This window comes from Schistocerca americana, chromosome 2 (genome assembly GCF_021461395.2).
Source record: "Schistocerca americana isolate TAMUIC-IGC-003095 chromosome 2, iqSchAmer2.1, whole genome shotgun sequence".
NCBI classification, from domain to species: domain Eukaryota; kingdom Metazoa; phylum Arthropoda; class Insecta; order Orthoptera; family Acrididae; genus Schistocerca; species Schistocerca americana.
In genome coordinates this window covers 308,461,297-308,486,455 of record NC_060120.1, presented here as the reverse complement: position 1 = coordinate 308,486,455, position 25,159 = coordinate 308,461,297, and the positions used below count along the sequence as shown (strand labels likewise).

At 38.4% G+C, this 25,159-nt stretch overlaps 1 protein-coding gene across 2 annotated transcripts in view; it reads right to left on the bottom strand.

The window, feature by feature from the left end:
• LOC124594694 (sialin) overlaps positions 1 to 25,159 on the bottom strand; it is a 302,311-nt gene that overhangs the window by 35,635 nt on the left and 241,517 nt on the right. For both annotated transcript variants that reach the window (XM_047133061.1, XM_047133060.1), the window contains one exon: positions 6,633 to 6,788. In XM_047133061.1, coding sequence (XP_046989017.1) covers positions 6,633 to 6,788 — 156 coding nt within the window. The remainder of the gene's footprint in view (positions 1 to 6,632; positions 6,789 to 25,159) is intronic.

Here is a 25,159-nt window from a genome sequence, read left to right as displayed (position 1 = left end):
AGGAAAAACTGAAAACAGTGCCATTTCTTAGTGGTTGTTTCAAGGTGGGAGATAATGCAAAGGGGGAGCAGGTCTAAAACTTGGATTTTTCACAACATATCTGAGAATCAAAAGTGTTTCACTGAGCATCTGTCTATAGCCCTATGCTCTGTACACCATGAAGGGACCTCCCATCATGATCTGCTCGACTAGATACATTTATGTTCAGTGGTTGGTCAACTATTTTTCTAAACCTGAGCCACAGCTCTTCTACATATTCATGCCTAGCAAAAAAGGTTTTTAGCTTTTCCTTGAGATGTGACACCACTGCCTCTTTACCTACTATACTGGATAAGTGATTTTTTCTGCTTGTTTTATTGCCATTTGTACTGTCAAAATCATTGTTACAATTGCCTCATGGTCACTGATACTAGTTTCAATGTGGACGTTCTCAAAGAAGGCAGGTGCATTTGTTGCCATTAATATTTTTGGGTTGATACAGAGACCCGAATAAAAGATTATGCCAACCTTGATGCTGTGTTCTGACCATTCAGTCTTGCATGTAGCTTCAGTTTCTATCCCAACAGATTCATGTTTCTTGCCTACTGCAAGAAATACAACAAATCCATTTCTCATTAACCAAACCTTTTGATATCCATTTAGAATTATTCCAAAAACCTCACTGCTATCAATTTTGTTTTAGCCAGCTTTTTTATCTGGTGTTATGAGAGCTCCACTGCTTTTTAGGGGCACTTTTAATTCCAGAACTTTTTGTTACAAATACTTCAGCAGTTGACCACTGAATTGTCTCTTCTGTGAGGGTAATTTAATTGGGTCTTGTGCTAACACTTCAGGGTCTTGGAGGTGGAGGAGTGTTGCCTAGTCTAAAAAATCTCATTGTGCACACCATAATGCTACCCTAATGTGCCTGTATCTTTGATGTGTAAAGCACTCCTAGCCCTTTTAGTGGGACCCTAAAGTTCTTGACCCTGTGGCACGAGCCAAGAAAATCAATAACTAGCTCATCAGAGAACCTTCAAAGGTCTTGTCTGAAAACTTCTACTCAGCTTAGAACTAGGGAGACACAATCAGCTCTTGGGACAATGCTGTAGACAGTGAACTTCATTAAAATCTCATAAGCACAGATTGTCTTCTCAACTTTCTCTGCCACGTGCTGGAATGATCTGAGTATCACCTCAGAGCTCAAATAAGAGGCATCTTTCATTACAACATGTGTCACAATCACCAGCTGGTTGCACCGTGCTCTCTTAGAGGTTGCCGCAACAGCCAGGCTCACCATATGTTTGAACTGCTGATGATTAACAGAACCCCCCACCCTTTTGAATTTGCTACCCCCCCCCCCCTCCCCCATACATGGATCACAGCAGGCTTACCTACAGATGAAGTGATCACACTGGCTCAGTTTCAGTTTTAGCTGGAGGCAGCACTTCAGCCCTGACGGTAAGGGGGATAAGTATGGTACCTAGAATTCTCCCTGTACAGAATCCCTGGGCCTGCCACTGACTTGCTGCACACACAGTCAAACTTTCAAGTACTGATAGGTGCTGTCCTTTTTAGAGGAGGAGATGATAGTACTTAAGGTACCTTTCATATCTGTGTTACATGATGGTTGGTAGTTCAGCTAGTACATCCACTCATGATGGAACTGTTAATTCTGCATCTGAGTATAGCACCTCTGTGGGAACTGCAATAGGCTGTATTCTAAAAACTACCTGGATTCTTGACAAGGCATCATTCTTCTGGATGAAAATGCATGCCCTCGCAAGCAGGGCCAGCACAGAGAGTATTTCAAATGGATAACTGGAAATACTTGGAAATCCACCATACAGCCCCAAATTAGTCTCCACTGGCTACCAACTGGGTGGGCAACACTAAAGATAACATGGCTGTAGTATGAGTGGTCACTTGTTGGAGGCAAGAATAATTCTTTGCTGCAGACTCTGAAGGCCTTGTCAAATGATAGGATGATTTTTGAAACAATATTAGGAGAAGGAAAGATGCTACTCACCATATAGCAGAGATGTTGAGTCACATATAGACACAACAAAATGATTTTCACACTTCAAGCTTTCGGCTAATGGCCTTTGTCAACAATACACACACACACACACACACACACACACACACTCTCTCTCTCTCTCTCTCTCTCTCTCTCTCTCTCTCTCTCTCTCTCTCTCTCTCACGCAAACACAACTCACACACATGACTGCAGTCTCAGGCAACTGAAACCACAGTGCGAGCAGCAGCACCAGTGCATGATAGGAGTAGCAACTGGTTGGGGGAAAGGAGGAGGCTGGGGTGAGGAGGGGGAGGGACAGTATGTGTTTCTTTTGGGGGGGGGGGGCGCACAACTACAGTGGTCATTAGTGCCCAGACTAAATTATGAATGCACTGTGAGGCACAATGTTAAAACAGCAACTGTTGAGGATGGCGGACACTGAAGTGTTGCAGGCAGGGGAGAGGTGGGGAGGAGGGGGGGGGGGGGGGGGGGGGAAGTAGCAGAAAAGGAGAGAAATAAATTTATTTCTCTCTATTGTGTGTGTGTGTGTGTGTGTGTGTGTGTGTGTGTGTGTGTGTGTATGTGTGTGTACTGTTGACAAAGGTCATTAGCCAAAAGCTTTAAGTGTGAAAATCTTCTTGTTGTGCCTATCTGCGACTCAGCATCTCTGCTATATGGTCACATAATATTGTTACATTCCATCCTGGATTTTCCATTGTTTGATGGTTTTTTTAAATTTATAGGTGCAGTATGTTTTCAGAGTGTCACGTTTTGTGACTTATTGACTCACCTGCACATAAAGCCATCACGTAAATATTAAATTTATACCCACAAATAATTACCCATAGTAAGGGATACAGTATATTGTCAAACCCTCTGTAATTTCATAAACCTGGATAGCTTGTGATTAGGAACAGGTCATGACATTTGCCTTCTTTTTTATTTTCACAGAAAGTCTAAGTTTTGCACCTCAGCTATTACAGTATCTGATATGGGATATCATTCCATTTGTTGTTGTTGTGGTCTTCACTCCTGAGACTGGTTTGATGCAGCTCTACATGCTACTCTATCCTGTGCAAGCTTCTTCATCTCCCAGTACCAACTGCAACCTACATCCTCAATCTGCTTAGTGCATTCATCTCTTGGTCTCCCTCTACGATTTTTACTCTCCATGCTGCCCTCCAATACTAAATTGGTGATCCCTTGATACCTCAGAACATGTCCTACGGACCAATCCCTTCTTCTAGTCAAGTTGTGCCACAAACTCCTCTTCACCCCAATTCTATTCAATACCTCCTCATTAGTTACGTGATCTACCTATCCAATCTTCAGCATTCTTGTGTAGCAGCACATTTCGAAAGCTTCTATTCTCTTCTGTAGCACCACATTTCGAAAGCTTCTATTCTCTTCTTGTCCAAACTATTTATCGTCCATGTTTCACTTCCATACACGGCTACACTCCATACGAATACTTTTAGAAACGACTTCCTGACACTTAAATCTATACTCGATGTTAACAAATTTCTCTTCTTCAGAAACGCTTTCCTTGCCATTGCCAGTCTACATTTTATATCCTCTCTACTTCAACCATCATCAGTTATTTTGCTCCCCAAATAGCAAAACTCTTTTACTATTTTAAGTGTCTCATTTCCTAATCTAATTCCCTCAGCATCACCCAACTTAATTTGACTAAATTCCATTATCCTCATTTTGCTTTTGTTGATGTTCATCTTATATCCTCCTTTCAAGACACTGTGCATTCTGTTCCACTGCTCTTCCAAGTCTGTTGCTGTCTCTGACAGAATTACAATATCATCGGTGTACCTCAAAGTTTTTATTTCTTCTCCATGCATTTTAAAACCTACTCCAAATTTTTCTTTTGTTTCCTTTACTGCTTGCTCAATATATAGATTGAATAACATCAGGGAGAGGCTACAACCCTGTCTCACTCCCTTCCCAACCCTGCTCCCCTTTCATGCCCTTCAGCTCTTATAACTGCCATCTGGTTTGTGTACAAATTTGTAAATAGCCTTTCGCTCCCTGTATTTTACCCCTGCCACCTTCAGAATTTCATTTAATTATGTGTAATGTGAGATATCATTCCATTTTATGTCATCTAACAATGAAAGTGAAACGGCTGCCTATTTGATTTTTACATGTTGCTGCCTCCCAGTGGTCAAATATTTTGAATTCAGGCATCATTAAAGAGGCTCCCAGCTTCAATCACTAATTTTCCGTATCACCTGATTCAGTAATTCTTTTTATGTTTATTTTATCCATTATCAGTGATCAGTTTTGCAGTGTACACATTGCAAATTCAATGTCATACATTAAATATGAAGAACAAAAGATTTTTTAATATCTTTATTATAAAAATAATAACATCGTGCTAGGAACCTAAATGATAAAATATGTAATCAATCTAGCAATCTTGCAATGCCAGTCTAACATACCTATAGGATGAGAAAGGAGGAGGAACAGCCTGGCTATTCCTGGAAGTAGATCAAGCAAGATTGAGGGAGGTGACTTAAGTGGGTACTTACTGTATTTAAGATATTGATGGATTGGATCTTTAGTGCTGGAAGTATATAAGCTGGACCCTTTTTGTTCAATAGTTAATAAACTGCATGCATATGTGGACAATGTAGAGCTGAAGACCAGTGGCCGCTCATGCAAAATTTCACATGTGTACTACAATATTACAAAAATGAAGACACTGTGTTTTGCTATGTCATCATGATTGGTGCAGCTTAAAATTGTTACAGTATTAGCTTTACCTAATGCACTAAGAGCAAGTACGTGATTTACATGCTTATGATGTCTGTTATGTTTTGAATAAATGTGTTAATATTTCCTAGATCACTCCCCCTGTACCCCACACATCACCGTTCTCAAATAACAAACATGGAAAGCAAAAAAGTGCATAGCAACCATCACATCCATCAGATCCAACTCTTCCCACACACTTTCATATTAACTTTCCCCGTATACTTTCTTTTTTGCCATCACCTGTAGCCTCTAGACTTACAAGGGTAGTACATGTAATATTATGTATATAATCTGAACTGTTTAAATATATTTAAATTTTATAATTAATAGTCTAACATTGCGATAAAAAATATGATGCATCAATTCATTAAAATGAAGTTCCTGAGAGAACTGCATCACCATCTTTTAAATTAGCATCTTAATGTTAAATATGCTGCCCTAGGTGTGGAAAAAATAACGCTTTATACCACAAGATCTTATAGCAGTTCGCTCACTCACCACCTGGTACATTACAACTGGTACTCACTGCTGCTACCCCTGTTAACGTTAAAAGATGATTTTCAGGCTTCTGTACCTCAGTCAGTAAAAACAAAACCCTTATAGGATCGTTCTGTTATCCGTCTGTCAATCCTTCTCTTAAGACTCCTTTTTTCTCGGGAATGGGTAGACATATCAAGTTGAAATTTGTGTCATGTACTGAGGTCTATGGTCCCTTGGCAGCGTAAAACATTGAAGCTTCTAAATCAGTGCAATCAGGAGCTACAGCTATATATGTCACATATTTTAATACTGGCTAATTCACTCATATAGGGTACTTCCTGTTGGCCTAGAATCATGTAATTTGGCAAGGTGTACAGTTTCACAGTACAAACAAAGGAAAAACCTGAAAACTGTAAATTTGTAATTATATCACATGAAAAACAATCTTTTGGTCATTTGTTATCAGACTGGTTGACTGTTCATCTATCTGCTAAGACCTGCTTTTTCTTAGGAATGGATAGAGGTATCAAGCTGAAATTTATGTCACATACTAAGGACTATGCTTGACTGGCGGTATAATAAACGTTAACTTATAAGTCAATGCAATCAAAAGGTACAGCCATTTATGTTACATAGTTTGATACAATCCAATGTCAAAATTGAAATTAAAACAATCAGAAATTCTGTATTCAGGCTGACTGGGTCACAACCATAAAAATCAAATATCAAGCAAGGGATGACTATTGCTCATACAACACTTTTCAGAATGTATCCATCATCAGACATCCAGGAGCAATTACTGCACATAGATATGGCATTTCAAATTTTATGTGAAACAAACATTCACAGAGTAGTTTGTGAATGTTTCACATACAACTTGAAATGCCATATCTATGTGCAGTAATTGCACCTGGATATCTGATGATGAATAAATTCCAAAATGTGTCATATGAGTAGTAATGTCATTCTTTGCCTGATGTTTGACTTTTACCAGTCACCCAGTCAGCATGAATGGAGAGTTGCTGATTATCATGATAATCGTTGCCTGCCTCCTGCATGACTTTATCTCACTTGTACATTATACATTTGTGAAAATCTTGGAATCCTTGGAACTGATATCTTGCCAGTATCAATGTTGATAAAAGGCAGAAATGGTTGAGATTCTCGATTTCTGGAACGGATAAACTATATACTGATGTAATTAAGTTCATACAGAACCCTCAGTGCGCATTTCCTACTTGAACCTGGTCAAATTTTTTAGGGAACACAACAAACATGAAAAGTTATATTCTGCGATGTTATTGAATTCATCATCATCACCACCGCCACCACCACCACAAACTAAACAATTTACAGTTAAGAAAAATCAAAACAATTAACTTACCAGCAAAGTGAGGTGCAATATCTATATGGTTTCCCAAGTATCCATCAAACATGGCACCCATGAATGTGACTGCAAAGGTCATAAGGATAACTGCTGCAACCTTATTACAGCCAACATAGGTTACAGCAACAAGACAGGCACCTCCTCCTAGAGATGCTGCAATACAGAAGAAATTACTTGTTTGGAAAGGCAATTGTGACTATCATATTTCTAAGTGAAAATGCTAATTGTAAAATTCTGTATTTTTTTCTGAGTATCTTCTTTACACTAAGATTCACATAACACTTTCTGCAGACAATATTGTCACTGTGTGATATTAATTTGGTATTTGTATCTTACAGATTTTCGGAGTTTTACTTCGTATAGGGTATAGTATCACTTCATAACGGGTAATGCAGAGTGTGACATAAATCTAAATACTGCGTTCTGTGATGGTTCAAGGGACATTTTCCAATAACACTGTTCTGTTTATTTACCAGTAAAATACTGTAAGAGGGTCTATTCGGTGGAGCAAGACTGTATTTCAGTTGTTTGGTGGAACATTGTGAGGCAGACGCAATGGAGAAACTCTAAGTTGTAAATAGCCTGAATTATCATTTTCGCCTGTGAGAACACAGCATTGTAAATAACATCGTTGGCTTGTTAATGTTCAATTTTTTTTTTTAATAAACTTGTGTATTCCACGACTTTACTAATGATTTTTTTTCTGATAGTAGACTGGGCTACAGAAGGACATATTTTCAAAGGAGGTGTACTTCTATTGTTAAAAAAAGAAACAACAGCCACCATTGCTGCAAGATATCAGAAAATATTATTTTGTCAATATACGCTCTAGTAAGAAGCTGAATATATACTATAATGGTTAAGAACTGAGAAAAACCTTTTTATGAAATTATGATCGTTATCTTAAAAGGTAAAATTTTTCTCATTTTTGCAACTCACACACATATGACCACAATCTTCGGTAGCTAGAGCCAGATTGCGATCAGCAGGGCATTACGGGAGAGGCAGTTGGGTGGGGGTAAGGGGGAGGCTGAAATGGGGAAGGGGAAGGATAGCAGGGTAGGTGTCAGGGATGGTAAAGTGCTGCTGGGAGTGTGCAGGGATGAGGTGGAGAGTGGGGCAGCTGGGTGGAGTTGGGAGCTTAGACAGAGGGGACAGACGGCAGATTTAGCGGAAAAGGAGAGAAGTAAAAAGACTGTGTGCGTTGGCGGAATAGAAGGCTGTGTAGTGCCGGAATAGGAACAGGGAAGGGACTGGATGGGTAAGAACAATGACTAATGAAGGTTGTGGCCAGGAGGGATTACGAGAATGTAGGATATATTGCAGGGAGAGTACACATAAAATCTGGTGTCGGTGGGAACGATCCAGATAGTACAGGCTGTGAAGCAGTCACTGAAATGAAGGCTGTCGTGTTGGGTGGGATGCTCAGTGACAGGGTGGTCCAATTGTTTCTTGGCCACAGTTTGTCAGTGGCCATTCATGTCAACAGGATGCTTGTTGGTTGTCATGCCCATGTAGAATGCAGCACAGTGGTTGCAGCTTAGCTTGTTTCATTACATCCTGGATTTTCTGAAGGTTTGAAATATGTTTCCTACTTGTGCATACAACTTGTGCATCAAAGGTGTTTGGCTTTGAAAACTTTGTGTGAACTTACTGAATAGTCCTGAAGATGAAATTATGAAATGAAGTTTTGCTTTCATTGAAGTTTTTATTTTAAGCATTCACATTGGCATCGCATAAGGGGAGTCAAATGAAAATGAGATACAAGGAAAAACGTAAGTAAACTGTTTATTATTTCAAAAGTAAATACCATAATTGTTAATACATTTGTCCCATTGTGACACAAGATGGTCAAAGCCTTCAGGGAAAGATATTAGCAGTTGCCTATAGAACTATGATTCTACTTGAGTGTGCATCTCTTCATCCGAATCAAATTGGTGGACAAGAACATATTTCTTGAGGGCTCCAGAAATATGGAAATCACATGGGAACAAAATTGGGACTGTTTGGCAGATATGTAAAGGCTTTCCAGTGGAACTTCTGCAGCTTAATGAAACAACCTTGGCAACATTTGAGCAGGCCATACAGTTCCGATCTCTCCCCATGTGATTTCCATATTTTTGACATCCTGAAGAAAGAAATTCATGGCCATAGATTTGCTTTGGATGAATACGTGCATTTTTTTGGGTATAATCATGCTTCTGTATTATAGCAGAACAAGGTCTAACAGAACCTTTTTCTAAATACGTGAAGTTTACGATACCATTCTAATTCCAGAAATATTTGAACTTGTTTTCATTGTCAAATTATATAAACTTTTCTATGGATACTTTCGAACTTAGTTAGATATTGAACACAAAATTTTTGTGATTGTAAATTTTATTTACATACTGATAGATTAAACCACGCAGAGAAGCACTTTGGAAAGTAGTTAAAATTAGTTTTCACGAATTTATCGGAAAATCTAATTCGAAACAAACTACAATATTTATGTTATTTTTAATGGTCATTCCTAATATCATTCAAAACGTATCTTTTATATGTTGCAAATAGATGTAACATCTTAACAGGAAATATGAAAACTCAATTATTACAAATGTTCAAACTTTTATCATTACGTATCTGTCTTAAAAATCTTTAACTAAATAAATCTGTCTTAAAAATCTTTAACTAAATAAACTATGTGAAATGTATTTTAACAACAGAATGTTCTAGAAAGACCGAGAAATTCTGTTGCTCTATATTATGGTTTGAACAATGCCAGTTGTAGCAGCTGTAACTCGAATAGTTTAGCGGCTACACCTGTGATGTTCTTTGGACACGTGTAACAACAGTGAAGCATAAAAAGTTCTCCAAAACATTAATTTTGATGTCGAACTGTTAATTTTGATGTTGAACTGCGATGTTATGGAAAATGACTTTATGTAACAATGAGAGAACAACAAACATCATGGTTTAATACATGGGTTCCCAAACTGGGGGGGCGTGATGATGTTGCAAGGGGGGCACGGGTGGAGTTAGCAGTATAAACCTAATATTTCTTTTTAATATCGATATTTTAATAAAAATGAATGTGCGGGTATTAATGATAGATTATGATGCTAAATGCAATCGTTTGGCGTCCCACTTCCCACAATCCTATCTCAATAACCTATCCTAGGACATACAGCTTTTGAAGATCACGTTTAGAATGTCACGCTTGGAATGTCACACACAGAGACTCAAAATTATGAAGGCGGTATGCGTTAATTCTAATATATCAGATTTGTAAACAACTTACTTCTGACAATTGGAAAACAGAAAAGTCAGGTATTAACTATTCCGTACATTTGTACACATGAACTGAACATAATCATGTTATAACTTTTAGCTGTAGTAGGCTATGTTCATCAGTGTAATAATCACTTATACTGCATAACTGCAAAAATGCCGTTTTATTACCCTGTCAACCTGCGGATCCCCGTGTGATGCGATTACAGTGACTTTAATAGACTGTATATGCTTCAAATGAACTGGCAGGTTCGTAATTTGTACGCCAGGGTTACGCCCTTTGTCACCAGAAAAATGTGCACGACATAAATGCGAAACTAGTACAAGTGTTCGTTCTGAGCAGGGTACTTCACGCCGTTCTGGAAACATTGGCGTGACTGCTAACAATGAAACATAACCCAGCTAGGTAGACAATGAAGTCCATTAGCGAGGCTTTTTTTTACTACAGCTCTTTCATTCGGATTACTTATCTGACAAAACAGTTATTTTTCTTCTGCCTTTTTGAAATACGGCATAATTTCGTTTGAAATTAGTGTACGTTCTTTGCTGCAATAATGGCTTCTTTTGGCACGAGTACAGAGATAACTGCTTGGCACTGTGCACAGTTTCCAGCGATGTATGAGGTGTATCCATGACCTTACTTAATTACTGTGAAATTTGACAACCAATTCATTGATGTTATCTCAAAACTTATAACATTTCATTTATAAATAATGAAAGATAGGGGGCACGAAAACGATTTTCGCATAAAACCCCAGGCTGCACTGCTCAGAACAGCACCACAGAACAGTTAGCAAATTCTTAGGGTGCCTGTGGGCTGTTTCCGCCCTGCTCAGCCAACAGGTTGCAGACAGACTGTGCACTGACTACGTGCGCTGTGGCTGTGCTTCCCCGTTCTTTGCCCCACTCCTCACAGCCAGTCATCCGAGGTGCCAACAGACGACAGTAGCTTTCCTTTATTTCAGTTGGTTGCTTGCAGTTGTTGACGCATCTGATGAATTGGATTTTGCTGAAATCACATTGAATCTTTCACAGTTGTGCCTCAGTAAAATCAGTGTTAGTGCGAAATTACACTGTTAACTTCTTGTTTTCTTTTTACTTCACCATGAGTGTCGTGAAAAAACGTAAATATAATGATGATTACATCAAATACGGTTTTGCTTCTATACAAAAATATGGTGTTGACCTGCCGCAATGTGTTATTTGCTATGAGGTATTGAGAAATGATTCCACGAGACCACCTCGTCTGGAACGCCATTTGTGGGCAAAGCATGGTGCATTGAAAGAGAAGCTGAAGGAATTTTTTGCTGCAAAATGTGATAATTTGAAACGAATGAAGTTGGACACTGCTGGATCCTTCGCTCAAACATCAGAAAAGGTACTGGAAGCCTTGTATGAGTTATTGCTACTTATTTCAAGGACCAAGAAAAGTCACATTATCGGAGAGACACTAGTTAAATCCTGTTTGTTGAAAGTTGCTGATATTGTTCTTGGGTCAGAAAGTAAACAAAAACTTTCACAAATACCGCTTTCTGACAATACTGTGAAAAGTCGAATTGATGATATGGGTGAAAACATACAAAATCAATTAGTTACGGCCGTCAAACAATCGCAGTTTTTCGCAATACAATTAGACGAGAGTACCGATGTTGCAAATTGCGAATTGTTGCCAACTGCTAGCTTTCGTTCGCTATATAGAAAATGAAGCAATTAAAGAAGAGTTGCTGTTTTCTACGGAGTTAAAGTCAACTTCAAAAGCAATTCATATAATGGCAGCCGTCTCTGAATTCTTTTGTAAAAATGAGTTATCATGGCAGAAACTGATAGGCATATGCACAGGTGGCGCCCTGTCAATGCTTGGATGTTGCTCAGGATTCGTGCAGACGGTCAGAGAAAAAAAACCCTAGTGTTACTGCTATCCACTGTGTAATACACCGTCAAGCATTGGCAGCTAAGACACTTCCAAAGGAACTCAATGATGTCTTGAAACTGTGCATCAAAATTGTGAATCATATTAAAAAGAGTACGTTAAATTCCAGGTTATTTGCAGCTCTTTGTGAAGACTTGAGAGCAGAGTATAAAACACTTATTTCATACAGAAGTACGCTGGCTCTCAAAAGGAAATATGCTAGGAAGATTATTTGAACTTCGAGACAAGTGATGCAGTTTTTGGAAAATAACAAACAAACTGAATTGTATATGGAATTTAGAAAGCCCGGTGTTCATGTTGCATTGGCTGATCTGTCATATATTTTCGAATCTTTAAACACATTCAATTTGAAATTACAAGGTGGAGAGTCAAACATAATTTTTCATCTGGATGCCATCAAAGTATTTACTGATAAGTTGCAACTATGGAAACGTAAAATTTTAGCCTGCACTTATTCCTGCTTTCCCAGATTATTTGGAATCCTGGAAGAAGCCCGATTTCAAAACGATTTTAAGGATACTGATACTAAGAGTAAAATATCGAACCATTTACAGCACGTCATTGATGAATTCGAACAATACTTCTGTAACAGTTGTGATGATAAAATTTATTATAGGTTAGCGACGGATCCATTTCACGTTGACATGGGTGTGTTGCCAGACAGACTACAAGAGGAAGTCTTAGAAATTAAAAATGATTCTGCAGCGAAGTATGACTTTGAGAAGATGGATAAGCCTTTATTTTGGGTGAAATATCTCACAGTGTATCCCAGCACAGCAGAACAAGCACTGAAACTGTATTTACTTATTTGTGCGAAAGAGCATTTTCAGCGGTAGTGGCGATAAAAAATAAGCTTAATAGCAAACTCAGTATTGCCAATGATTTACGTTGCGCAGTTTCTTCTATTCAGCCAAAAATTCAAAATCTTGTAAAAAATATGGAAGTTGATCCTTCACATTGGTTTATTTGTTTGTTTCTTGCCATATGTGAGTGGAAATAATATTTTTATAATAAATACGTTACATTATAAGAGAACTTGTTATTTTCCTCCTAACTATCCTTACATGTAGGTAATACTGTAAAATTACAAAAAACTATTTTGAAGAAACAATATAAAATAAACATAGTGAATCTGATTTAAATATAAATACTGCATGTGATCCTTATGGATTCTGATGTTATGTGTGGTATGTCATTGCAACTAATAATAATATTTCTTCTGGATGAAGACACAGCGAAAGTTTATCCTAGATATGGCAAGCGAAGAGTAGTCCTAAAATCGTATACTGGTGAAGAAATGGTGTGCAGCAAGGGAATGTAATCAAGGTAAGGAAGTTGTTTTATTCATATTTTTTAAAGGTCTGAGTGGTCTGCAAAATTATTTCGTGAAACTTATTTTTTTTATTTTTTGTCTGGTTCTGGGAATTGGGCCTTTGTCACTGTTCGGTAACTGTCGTCGCTGACATAAATGCCAACCTATGCGCAATGACAATGGGGAGCGCTATAGGCATACAAATTAGTGATGTTCGTTAGCACCGTGACTGAGTGACTATTTTTGATAATGAGTGAAAGTAATAAGCTACACTCAACTTAAAATAATGGCCCGCATCCACTAATCCGCAAAGGTCGCAACTCTTTTTCCTTGTTTACCAGGACTTTCTTTGCTTTAGGAGTGGCTTATAATCACTAGACTAGACTGATGACGTAATAACTGCGACTCGATACATTAACAGCCCACCATGTTACATGACGTCACCATCACAAATTTTTCAATAGTTTCTTGATAATTAATAAAAATCTCTATATTTTTTTGGGAGGGGGGAGGCACGGAAGTTTTCTTTTTGGCCGAAGGGGGGCGTGACAAACAAAAGTTTGGGAACCTCTGGTTTAATAGAAAAAATTGAGACTCCAAGCAGACTTATTCAACAACCCTGGACCTATCACAGAGGATTGCACCATACTTCCACTGGACACTGAAGCCAATAAAAAGATAAGTCAATTTCATCTACTTTATTGTGACACTTTTACTTTTGGACTTATAAATACATGGTATTACACCACTGTGTGGTTTGTTTATTGTGTCAATGAAATATAAACTAACAAAGGTAAACAGCGTCATAGCGGGCAACCGCAAACATTTTTCAATGAAGGCATTGACCATCTTCTCTTACAGTGGAATAAATGTATTAATAGTTATGGCAATTACTTTTGAAATAATTAACAGTGTACTTACTTTTGGCTTTCTGTCTCATTTCCATTTGTCTGCCCTTATAGGATTAGGACCGAACAGAAACTGAATTATTTTTTATAGGTACATGCTTAAGAAACTGAATACCATACCACTGTTTCAAAATCCTGTTGGTTTAAGATCTTAAAGTAAGCCATCTTGTGCCTGTATGCCTCAAAAGCTTGTGATGTGGAATATTAAGCTTACACTGAATTCCTTTCAGTTTCTCACAATGAACACGCCAACCATCAAGACAATGGTAAATATTGATCACATATTAGTATGCTTCTTCACCTGAACACTTAAAGCCTTTACACATGCATAATGCATTGTATGAATGTTGCAAGTTCCAGTGTTTGTAAGTTGTTTGCATCGGGTCTTCTGGGCATCACTTTCTAAAAGCCTAAAAACATTTTATTGGCATTATGTCTATCTGAGCCTAGCATAAAGCATTTCTTTAGGGACAGTATAGCTTCGGAAAGAGTTTCACATAATTTTTGATGTAACATTTCATCATACGCTTTGCCAATAAAGAAAGTTCGTAGGTGACACGTTGTCATGCAATGCTTATTCTCTACCAAAATGTAATGCTTGTTTGTAATAGTTTTTTTTATCTTCAACATTGTTTGAGAGTATGAGATTTCCCAGACATTTTGTGGCCAAAATAATTTCATCGATTGAAGGAGAAACCTATGCCAACTTTGAATATAAATGAACATGTGTTATTAGAAAAGATCTGTTCATTTATAATAGATGTCTTACTACAGATAGATAACACAGAAACAAAATAATATATGACACCAAAATAAACATGCACTGTAAGTAAACTAAGTGTAGAAGTTACTTTTAAATTCTGGTAGTGACATAACAGTGGTAGGTTACTATTTCTTACAGTGAAATAATTTGTTGGGTGCTTTCCCTCAGTTACCAGTCACAGGAATGAAGATAACAGGGCAACAGACATGACACACAAACCGGTAAATGCAAAATTAATTGTTATGTTTACATTAAACACATTTGAACATGTGATGCTTGTTGTGGATGGTTTAAAGGTATCTATCTTTTAGGCATAGGCTGATTGTCAAACAATAGTGTATTGTTAATCTTCCAAAATAGAACAGTGACATTCACATATGGACAACAAGAGGATTTAGCTGTCGTACATTTTGAGCAAATCAACACAGCCAGATTAGGAGTCACTTTAGTGACAGAAACTGCTCTAGACCAGGATGACAGGCAACAATTGGTTGTAGACATGGAACAAATCAATGAAACAGTTACAATTGATAGCGTTAACAAATCAAAGAATCTAAGCATTCATGACGAGATGGATATATTTCTTTATTATGTAGACATATAAAAGTATTTTCTACATGCTCAGGCACTATTAAAGACTTTTTTTGTAGGTTGAAGATTAAACCACACTGCCCATTTTATGTTAGACCTCCTCCATACAGTATTGACTCAGCCATTAGTACATAAAGAAATTGAAAGAATGTTACAATGAAACATATTAGAAATGTCCAATAGTTGTTACAACAATCCATTAGTAGTTGCACCAGATGGAATGTACGTATAGTGTTGGATACACAAACTGTAAGTAGAATAATGGAGCCAGAAAGGTATAGCCACCTATAATAGAGAAACTGCTAGCAAAGTTTGAAGGATTAAAGTAAATCAGCACAATGGACCTGGTACCCAGTTATTGGCAGATTGCCTTACATGAAGATTCACGAAGTATACGGCATTCCTGTTTGAAGGGAGGTTGTACCAATTCCAAATGCTACCATATGGATAAAGCAATCGGCATTGAGCTATGAAGTAAATTGTTGTTGTATGTTGATGACATCGTAGTAACATCCACCACATAGGAAGAACACATGCAAACATTGGATAAATTTTTCATAAGATTAAGATTCCAGGATGTCGCCACTAAATTGTCAAAATTGCAATTTGGGAGAAACAAGGTTAAGTTCTTGGAACATGTTGTACATACTTTGAGCATTAAGCTTGAACTACACAGGCGGGTATGATCAGACTGTGCCTAGAATCAACTAACAAAAAAAATAATTCAAGTCATTATTTGGGCTGATGGGACTCTACAAAAAACTCCTTGTCAACTCAGTGCTTAATGCGCCACATCTGATGAGGTTATTAAAACAGAACACTGTATGGAGATGGGATATAAACTGCCATGAAGGAATATGTGATGTGACTGATCACACATTAGAAAGGAAAACCAATAGTTTTCACTAGTAGAATGTTCATTCAACAAGAATGAAATTGTAGCATTACAGTAAAGGAAACATTATCAGTAGTGTGGGCATTCAAGAAACTTAAATACCTACTAATGGGACATGAGACAGTAATACATGCATTCTATAGTGTATTGACATTTCTGTTAAAGAGAAAACTTCAACACAGTAGGCGAACACACTGGGCTCTCTTTCTACAGCAGTTTCTCTATACTATCAAATATATGTAGGGAGAAGATAACATAATATGTGATGCTCTGTCTTGACTACTTGTAGGTCTTCGATCAAACAAAAATGAAAATTTGCTGTTTATTTTCTGAAAGTAAATGCATGAACAAAAACTAGACAGCCACATTTATGAATTGATGCCCTGCCCAGGAACCATACTGATATGACTACAACTGGAAATTGTACAAAGGAATATTGTTTCATAGGAAAAACAATGCATAAAGATAGTTACTATTCATCCCACAATATAGCATTCATTTAATGACTTTGTAAGTACATATCAGATTTGCTCATTTCAGCCCAAAAAAAGTGTGTCATGCACATGAACAAATTTCACTACTTTAAGAATATGAATCATCTAGTTAGAAAAATCCTGAGATCCTGTGAGATGTGTCAGAACATTGAAGTACAAACTATTGGTGTGTGCACACTACGTTGTATCTCATCATTCCACATAATTTGTGGGATATATTGGCCATGGACTTTTATGGTCCTCTGCCTAGGGGCTGAGCGGAATGATGGGGCTGAGGGGAATGATGTATATATTTTTGGTATTGGAATGCTGAGCCAAACTAGCAAAATTATACCCAATAAGAAAGGCAACATCTCATAATATTGTAATGAAATTATGAGATCACTTTAAAAATATGACTAAATCAAGAAACGTGATGTTGGATAATGGAACACAGTTTCTGGCCAATTGTTCAAAGAATTTTTGGTGTGAGAAGGCGTGAACCATATCTTATAAAGAATTTTTGGTGTGGGCAGGTGTGAACCATATCTTAATTTCTAAATTTCAGCCCCAAAGTAATACAGCAGGGCAGGTCATGTGTAAGGTGGGCAGACATTGTCGGACTTACTGCATGGATAGACATTAGAAACCAACAGACAAGGTGACAAAATTTGCAAGGGTATTAAATGAGTTGCCACATTCACTTAGAAAGGTATCCTCATTGGAAACAGTAGGAGAGTTAAAAGAAGGAGAATCACTCCTGAAGTGGGTCAAATGGCCAAGGAGATGCTGGTGCATGGGGGTTACTGAGTAACAATGTGAATAATTTTCTAACAAGAGGGGTTGAGAGAAGAAAAAAATAGATGGGAGAAAGATGCACTCATACAGTATAAGGTAAGGGATTTAGTTTTCATTACGAGTCATAAAAAGAGCCGAAAAGTGTAAAAATTTTAGGTATATTTCACCCTTTATATGAGGGACCATTCTTAACAACTAAGATGCCGCACCAAAAAGCAGCCATTTCAGCTGACTCGAGACAGGAAAGGATAAAGGCACGTACAGTGTTGCAAGACTTAAGAGCCTTCATTATTGACTAAAAGAAGAGTAATAATAATCCTCATATGTTTCAAAATGCCTGTTCTGGGCGCTACAGTCTGGAGCCGAGCGACTGCTACGGTCGCAGGTTCGAATCCTGCCTTGGGCATGGATGTGTGTGATGTCCTTAGGTTAATTTGGTTTAATTAGTTCTAAGTTCTAGGCGACTGATGACCTCAGAAGTTAAGTCGCATAGTGCTCAGAGCCATTTGAAACATTTTTTGTTTCAAAATGGTCTAGTATAATTAGTATGTTGCAAAATCTGAGAAATTTGTTAATTATGGAAGGATATATTAATTACTCAGCTGAGTCAGAAAAGTGTAAAAAGTCATAAATATTCTTATGTTGTGCACCTAGGAAATATAAGAGAAAAGACAGATGTAGGGAAGAGACAATCTGTAATACCGCACTGTTATAGAGCTATGAAGGAGTAGGTTCTGGAAGGAGGCCCCAGGAAAGGGGTGGCTTGTTGTCTAAGCTTAAGGTATTAAAGGTGCCTCTGTGGGTCTTTGTATGCAACTTTCAAATGTTATGTTCTGTTGGAAAGTGAACTAATTGAGTTTATTTTAAAGTTTGGTTTAAAACGGTTGGCGTATCCAAAAAGTCGTGATTGGGTATAAGTTGAAGTGTACTTGGAGACTGCACCACTTGGAAGAGAGACTGTCCTTGGTTGTTGAATATGACTGAAATTGTCGTAGCATGAAGACCACTTAAGGCATGGATAGTGAGGTTGATGTAGAAGCTGATAGTAAAGATCTTGGTAACAAGGAATACCAGAGCAGTCATGGGAATTGTGAGCAATGACAATGGATAAAACTTTGACCTTTCTATGAAGGTCTTATCGTAAAGTACCAGATAATCTAGAGTATTAACCTATACCTACTGATGGGTCATCAGGGAAGATAAATCTTTGTGTAACTTTCAAGGTTGTAGAATTTTGTAATTTATAGGGGGTTGCTCTAATTCTGCAGTATGATTTGTATTTTTTCCATGTGCAGATAATTTTAATCTGAATACATTTTGAGGGGAATAGTATTAGTGAAACTTTCAAGACCAAATGTGGTAACTTGTTTTCTGATAGCTTGGAACTACTGCAGTACATAGACAACGACGATTATATATTTCTAATAGTTGCATTGATGATTTATCTGGTTCATTTAGCGATTCTAGACAACAGTAAAACCACTTATGGTTATACATGATTTTATATATGCTGCATACAGACTTGTGATTAGTCTAAAATGGAAACAGAAAGAGACACTGGCCAGAGTGCAGTTTATAGCTTACAATTAACTTAAGTTATTTTCACATTGGATTATTATGGGTGGAAACTGATTAGTAGTCAAATGCTTGTTCATTTACAAGGGGGTGACAGGTATGAGGGTACAAGATTTCCCAAATGTTTTGTGGCCAAAGTTTCTGAAATAAATCATTTTGTTCATTGAGGGGGAAATTAAGTTCCAATTTTGAATATAAATGAAAAGCACTGTTAGCAGAAGATCAGTTCATTTGTTCACCTACAAACATTGTACAGAGGTTAAAGGTTTAATTATTTCATTGGAAGATTTGTTAATGAGCAGGTCCTGTTTTGTGTGTTTTGTTATTTTCTGAGATCTTCTGCATGAGCTTTGTGCCAATCCATGAATGTTAAAGTGGTGAATGCATCATGATGGGCACAGAGATTGGTGGCAGCAAAGAATCTCTGCATAAAACATGCCATCATGGAATACCAATGACCAGAAGATTAATAATGTAAAAGCTGATGTATATACTTTTGGGTTTTGATTTAGAAGCTTGGAGTTAGTTCATGGTAGAAGTATCTAACTGATTGAGTTCAGATTGCGCTTGTAATAAAAGGCATAATGAAAGCCTTCATACAAATCAGAGCTGTTGAGTTCTGGTTTTGGATATTAACAGAATTCTTGGACAGAAAGAAGAAGAGTTTATCAACTAGTCGGGGGTCCACAGACTGTTCAGAGCTGACGACCAGCGACAAGGTAATTAAAAAACTAATGAACCCTCGAAATTGGTAGTTTCCTCAAAATTCAATGTGTAATATGATGAACGTGCTTGTTCTAACAATGTTTCCAGAAATATGGTGGCGGTCCATCAGTTAGTAGGTATCTCTGTTTCTTAGAAGAAAGCGAAAAATGTTCAGGAACACTATCAAGGAACACCTTAAAAATTTTACAAATATCTTTTGATGAATCCATAGTGTAAATGGAAATTACTGTTTTCATTGTTCAAATCAGAACTATCCTTGGTATTTAAGGTCCGTATTGTTGGCAAACATATCAAACTTGATGGTTGTGTGGTCGAAAATTCTACATGTAACTGATGTTGTCCACATTTAATTTCAAAATTTCACTTATGTTTTATTGAAAGTGAGTGCTAAAAAATTACCTGAAAACCATTTGTCTCAAAATTAACTGATAAAGCACAAACACTGCAAAATAGTTAACTGACATTGACGTTTTTCCTCCATGCAGAGACTTTACTTTTCAAACTGTCTGCCTTCTCAAGCCAGTCACAAAGAAATTTTCATTTCCCCATCTCAAAACATTTATTTTCAATAGTTACCAGTAACAGAAAAGTTGTTGTTTCATTCAATTTACTGTCAAAATTGAACATAGTATCAATGTAGCAGTTTTGTTACTAAAGCGAAATTAGAACAGATTCGCCTGCAACATTTTATTAATAGTAAAAATAGAAACAGTTGTAACAGACGAAGTTTGCCACTAATAACAGTTGTGCAAAATATAAAAACGCTCAAAAAGTGAAAAAGAAACAACCTGTCTCAAATTTCAGAAGGAACTAAGGTTAGATTTTATCTACTTTCATCACTGGAGCATTCCAGAAAGTTGTATGAATGAACATACAAGGAGCATCCAAAATGTAAGTTCTGATGACCAATGAAGAAAACAAAAACATCACTAAGTAAGAAATATTTATGGGAATATTTACATAGATCCACTTGCTACTTCTCAGCAGACACCACCATTGTTGACGCATTTAACGTTCAGAGTTCACCATCAACTGAATGCCCATGTCATAGGAATCTGCCGCCAATATCCAGGGCGATAAAGTCACTTCAGTCTGCAACTCAGTGCCATCATGGAAACATCTTCCTGTCAGAAAACGCTTCAAGAGATGAAAATCACCTGGCACAAGGTTGGGGCTGTAGGGCAGACGGTTGAAGGCCTCCCATCCAACCTGTTTCAACACATCGTCTGTATGGGGTCTTGCATTGTCATACACTAGCATCATGCCTCTTGTCTACATCCCATGTCTTTTGTTCTGGATCTTTGACCTCAGATTTTTCAGTGCCTGACAATACCGATCAGCATTTATGGTCTCCCTCATGGTAAAAACTCACACAGGACACCAAGTCAATCCCAGAAGACAGTGCATATGACTTTTTTGAGACTGTCTGTCTGAATTTGGTCTTCACAGGTGAACAACTATGCTGCCAATACATGGATTGTTATTTTTCTTCTGGTGTGGCATGTGACACCCACGTTTCATACCCAGTAACAATGAGGTTTGATACCCACGTTTCATCCCCAGTAACAATGAGGTTGAGAAACTCATCACTTTTCTCTGTGTGCTGCAGGAATGTCAGCAGTGTGGCCACACATTTGATTTTTTTTGTTCATCTGTCAGTTGTTGCACCCATCTAGCATACACTTTATGGAAACCAAATAGTGAAGTGCTGGTTCTGCAAAATGCTTGCTATACACTTTCCATCAATTCAGGCGTCATATGGGGTGGTCAGTCACTACGGTCTTCACAAATACTGGTTTATCCTTCAGCAAATTGTGTGCACCATTGTCTGACGATACTGTCACTCATAATTTTTGTGATGGATCACTGCTGGGGATTGTTTCTAAGAGTGTGAAAAATCTGATAACTGCATGAATCTTACAGTTCTGAGTGTGCAAAAATCAGATAACTGCATGAATATTGTAGTTTGGGGGAGACAATACCAGAGCATCCATTTTGTCCTCGCACCCTGCAGTAACCCCGCCAACACAGGACAAACTGCATTGCATTATTCCCACATATCTCCTCCTCCTCTCTACTCCTCCACATGCTCATTCCTATCCATCTACTTGTGCCATCCCTGGATGTGTTCAGAACTTACTTTCTAGATGAACCTCGTAAAAACAGAAACTTGAAGACAAAAGTAAATAATTTATTCTCTTCCTAAAAGACCCAAAATCACTGAAATAGGCAACAAAAATTTAAAAAGTGATAAAAACATTTTACAGCATTTAAATAAAGGGTGACTAAAGCTGAAAAAAGTGACTGACTCCTCACTCTATTTATAGTAGAGACGTCATGGGAAATACATTTAGAATGAGCAGGGGTCAAAATCCATTTGGCCATTCCTGTTTCGAAATTCTGCACTTTTCCTAAACTACTACAGGATAATGCTGTGTCAAGTCCTTTGAAAAGGCTGTGACCAGTTTTTTGCCCCAACTTAGATTGTGCACTATGTCTAACAGATTTAAACACTGACAAGACTATAAAATTCCAGCTTTCCTTTGCTGGTTTTGAGAATGGTATAAGGTAGCAACACTTTACAGAGGAATGCCCAGTTCTGACAAGGTATTGTAGTCCTGAATTATCTTTAAAATATGTTTATATAATAGAGGGAAACATTCCACGTGGGAAAAATATATCTAAAAACAAAGGTGATGTGACTTACCGAACGAAAGCGCTGGCAGGTTGATAGACACACAAACAAACACAAACACACACACAAAATTCAAGCTTTCGCAACAAACTGTTGCCTCATCAGGAAAGAGGGAAGGAGAGGGAAAGACGAAAGGATGTGGGTTTTAAGGGAGAGGGTAAGGAGTCATTCCAGTCCCGGGAGCGAAAAGACTTACCTTAGGGGGAAAAAAGGACGGGTATACACTCGCACACACACACATATCCATCCACACATATACAGACACAAGCAGACATCTCACAAGCAGACATATTTAAAGACAAAGAGTTTGGGCAGAGATGTCAGTTGAGGCGGGAGTGAAGAGGCAAAGATGATGTTGAATGACAGGTGAGGTATGAGTGGCGGCAACTTGAAATTAGCGGAGATTGAAGCCTGGTGGGTAACGGGAAGAGAGAATATATTGAAGAGCAAGTTCCCATCTCCGGAGTTCAGATAGGTTGGTGTTGGTGGGAAGTATCCAGATAACCAGGACGGTGTAACACTGTGTCAAGATGTGTGTAACACTGTGTCAAGATGTGCTGGCCGTGCACCAAGGCATGTTTAGCCACAGGGTGATCCTCATTACCAACAAACACTGTCTACCTGTGTCCATTCATGCAAATGGACAGTTTGTTGCTGGTCATTCCCACATAGAATGCATCACAGTGTAGGCAGGTCAGTTGGTAAATCACGTGGGTGCTTTCACATGTGGCTCTGCCTTTGATCATGTACACCTTCCGGGTTACAGGACTGGAGTAAGTGGTGGTGAGAGGGTGCATGGGACAGGTTTTACACTGGGGGCAGTTACAGGGATAGGAGCCAGAGGGTAGGGAAGGTGGTTTGGGGATTTCATAGGGATGAACTAAGAGGTTACGAAGGTTAGGTGGACGGCGGAAAGACACTCTTGGTGGAGTGGGGAGGATTTCATGAAGGATGGATCTCATTTCAGGGCAGGATTTGAGGAAGTCTTATCCCTGCTGGAGAGCCACATTCAGAGTCTGATCCAGTCCTGGAAAGTATCCTGTCACAAGTGGGGCACTTTTGTGGTTCTTCTGTGGGGGATTCTGGGTTCGAGGGGATGAGGAGGTGGCTCTGGTTATTTGCTTCTGTACCAGGTCGGGAGGGTAGTTGCGAGATGCGAAAGCTGTTGTCAGGTTGTGGGTGTAATGGTTCAGGGATTCTGGACTGGAGCAGATTCGTTTGCCGCGAAGACCTAGGCTGTAGGGAAGGGACCGTTTGATGTGGAATGGGTCATACTGTGATGCATTCTATGTGGGAATGACCAGCAACAAACTGTCCATTCGCATGAATGGACACAGGCAGACAGTGTTTGTTGGTAATGAGGATCACCCTGTGGCTAAACATGCCTTGGTGCACGGCCAGCACATCTTGGCACAGTGTTACACCGTCCGGGTTATCTGGATACTTCCCACCAACACCAACCTATCCGAACTCCGGAGATGGGAACTTGCTCTTCAATATATTCTCTCTTCCCGTTACCCACCAGGCCTCAATCTCCGCTAATTTCAAGTTGCCGCCACTCATACCTCACCTGTCATTCAACATCATCTTTGCCTCTTCACTCCCGCCTCAACTGACATCTCTGCCCAAACTCTTTAAATATGTCTGCTTCTGAGATGTCTGCTTGTGTCTGTATATGTGTGGATGGATATGTGTGTGTGTGGGAGCGTATACCCGTCCTTTTTTCCCCCTAAGGTAAGTCTTTCCGCTCCCGGGATTGGAATGACTCCTTACCCTCTCCCCTAAAAACCACATCCTTTCGTCTTTCCCTCTCCTTCCCTCTTTCCTGATGAGGCAACAGTTTGTTGCGAAAGCTTGAATTTTGTGTGTGTGTTTGTGTTTGTTTGTGTGTCTATCAACCTGCCAGCACTTTCGTTCGGTAAAGTTACATCACCTTTGTTTTTAAAATATGTTTAGTTAGTTCCTCATAAACAATTTTTGATCTATTAACAATTTCCTGTAAGCAGCAATGTCTTCAAATAAATTCTGTATTATGGTGGACTCAGTTCCAATGCAATACTTTTCATTGGTAACCTTGTTGGCTGTACCTATGTCTACAGGGCAAATGCATTGTGCTGATCCTGTTTTCCTGAATGTACATTTACTTTTTACCATATTGAATGCTTCTGTGACCTTGCATTTAGCATCGTCTACCAATGTGAAGGCTCAGCACTGGGAGGCCAAGCGAGATAACTGCTTGAAAGCGATCTCAATTAAAAAGGCTTTGTACTAGGCTGGGAGCTACACGATGTTTGTTTATTTACTTGTACAGTGTAGAATAACTGGAGGGCCAAACTGGGTCACAGAACACCTTATCCAGATACCATATCTTAGTCATTTAAGTATATTCACTTCATCTTTTGTGTTAACCTGACATATTATTTCGCAGCGGTATTGTGTTAAGATGCACAGATACACTAACTCCTATTATTTACGTAAATTCCACAGACAAATTTGGTGCACAAAAGTATGAATCTATTGTACATCAATGTCAGAATTTCTTATGAACAGTTTAATTTTATCATTCTCTCTGTCAGATTTTGTCATTA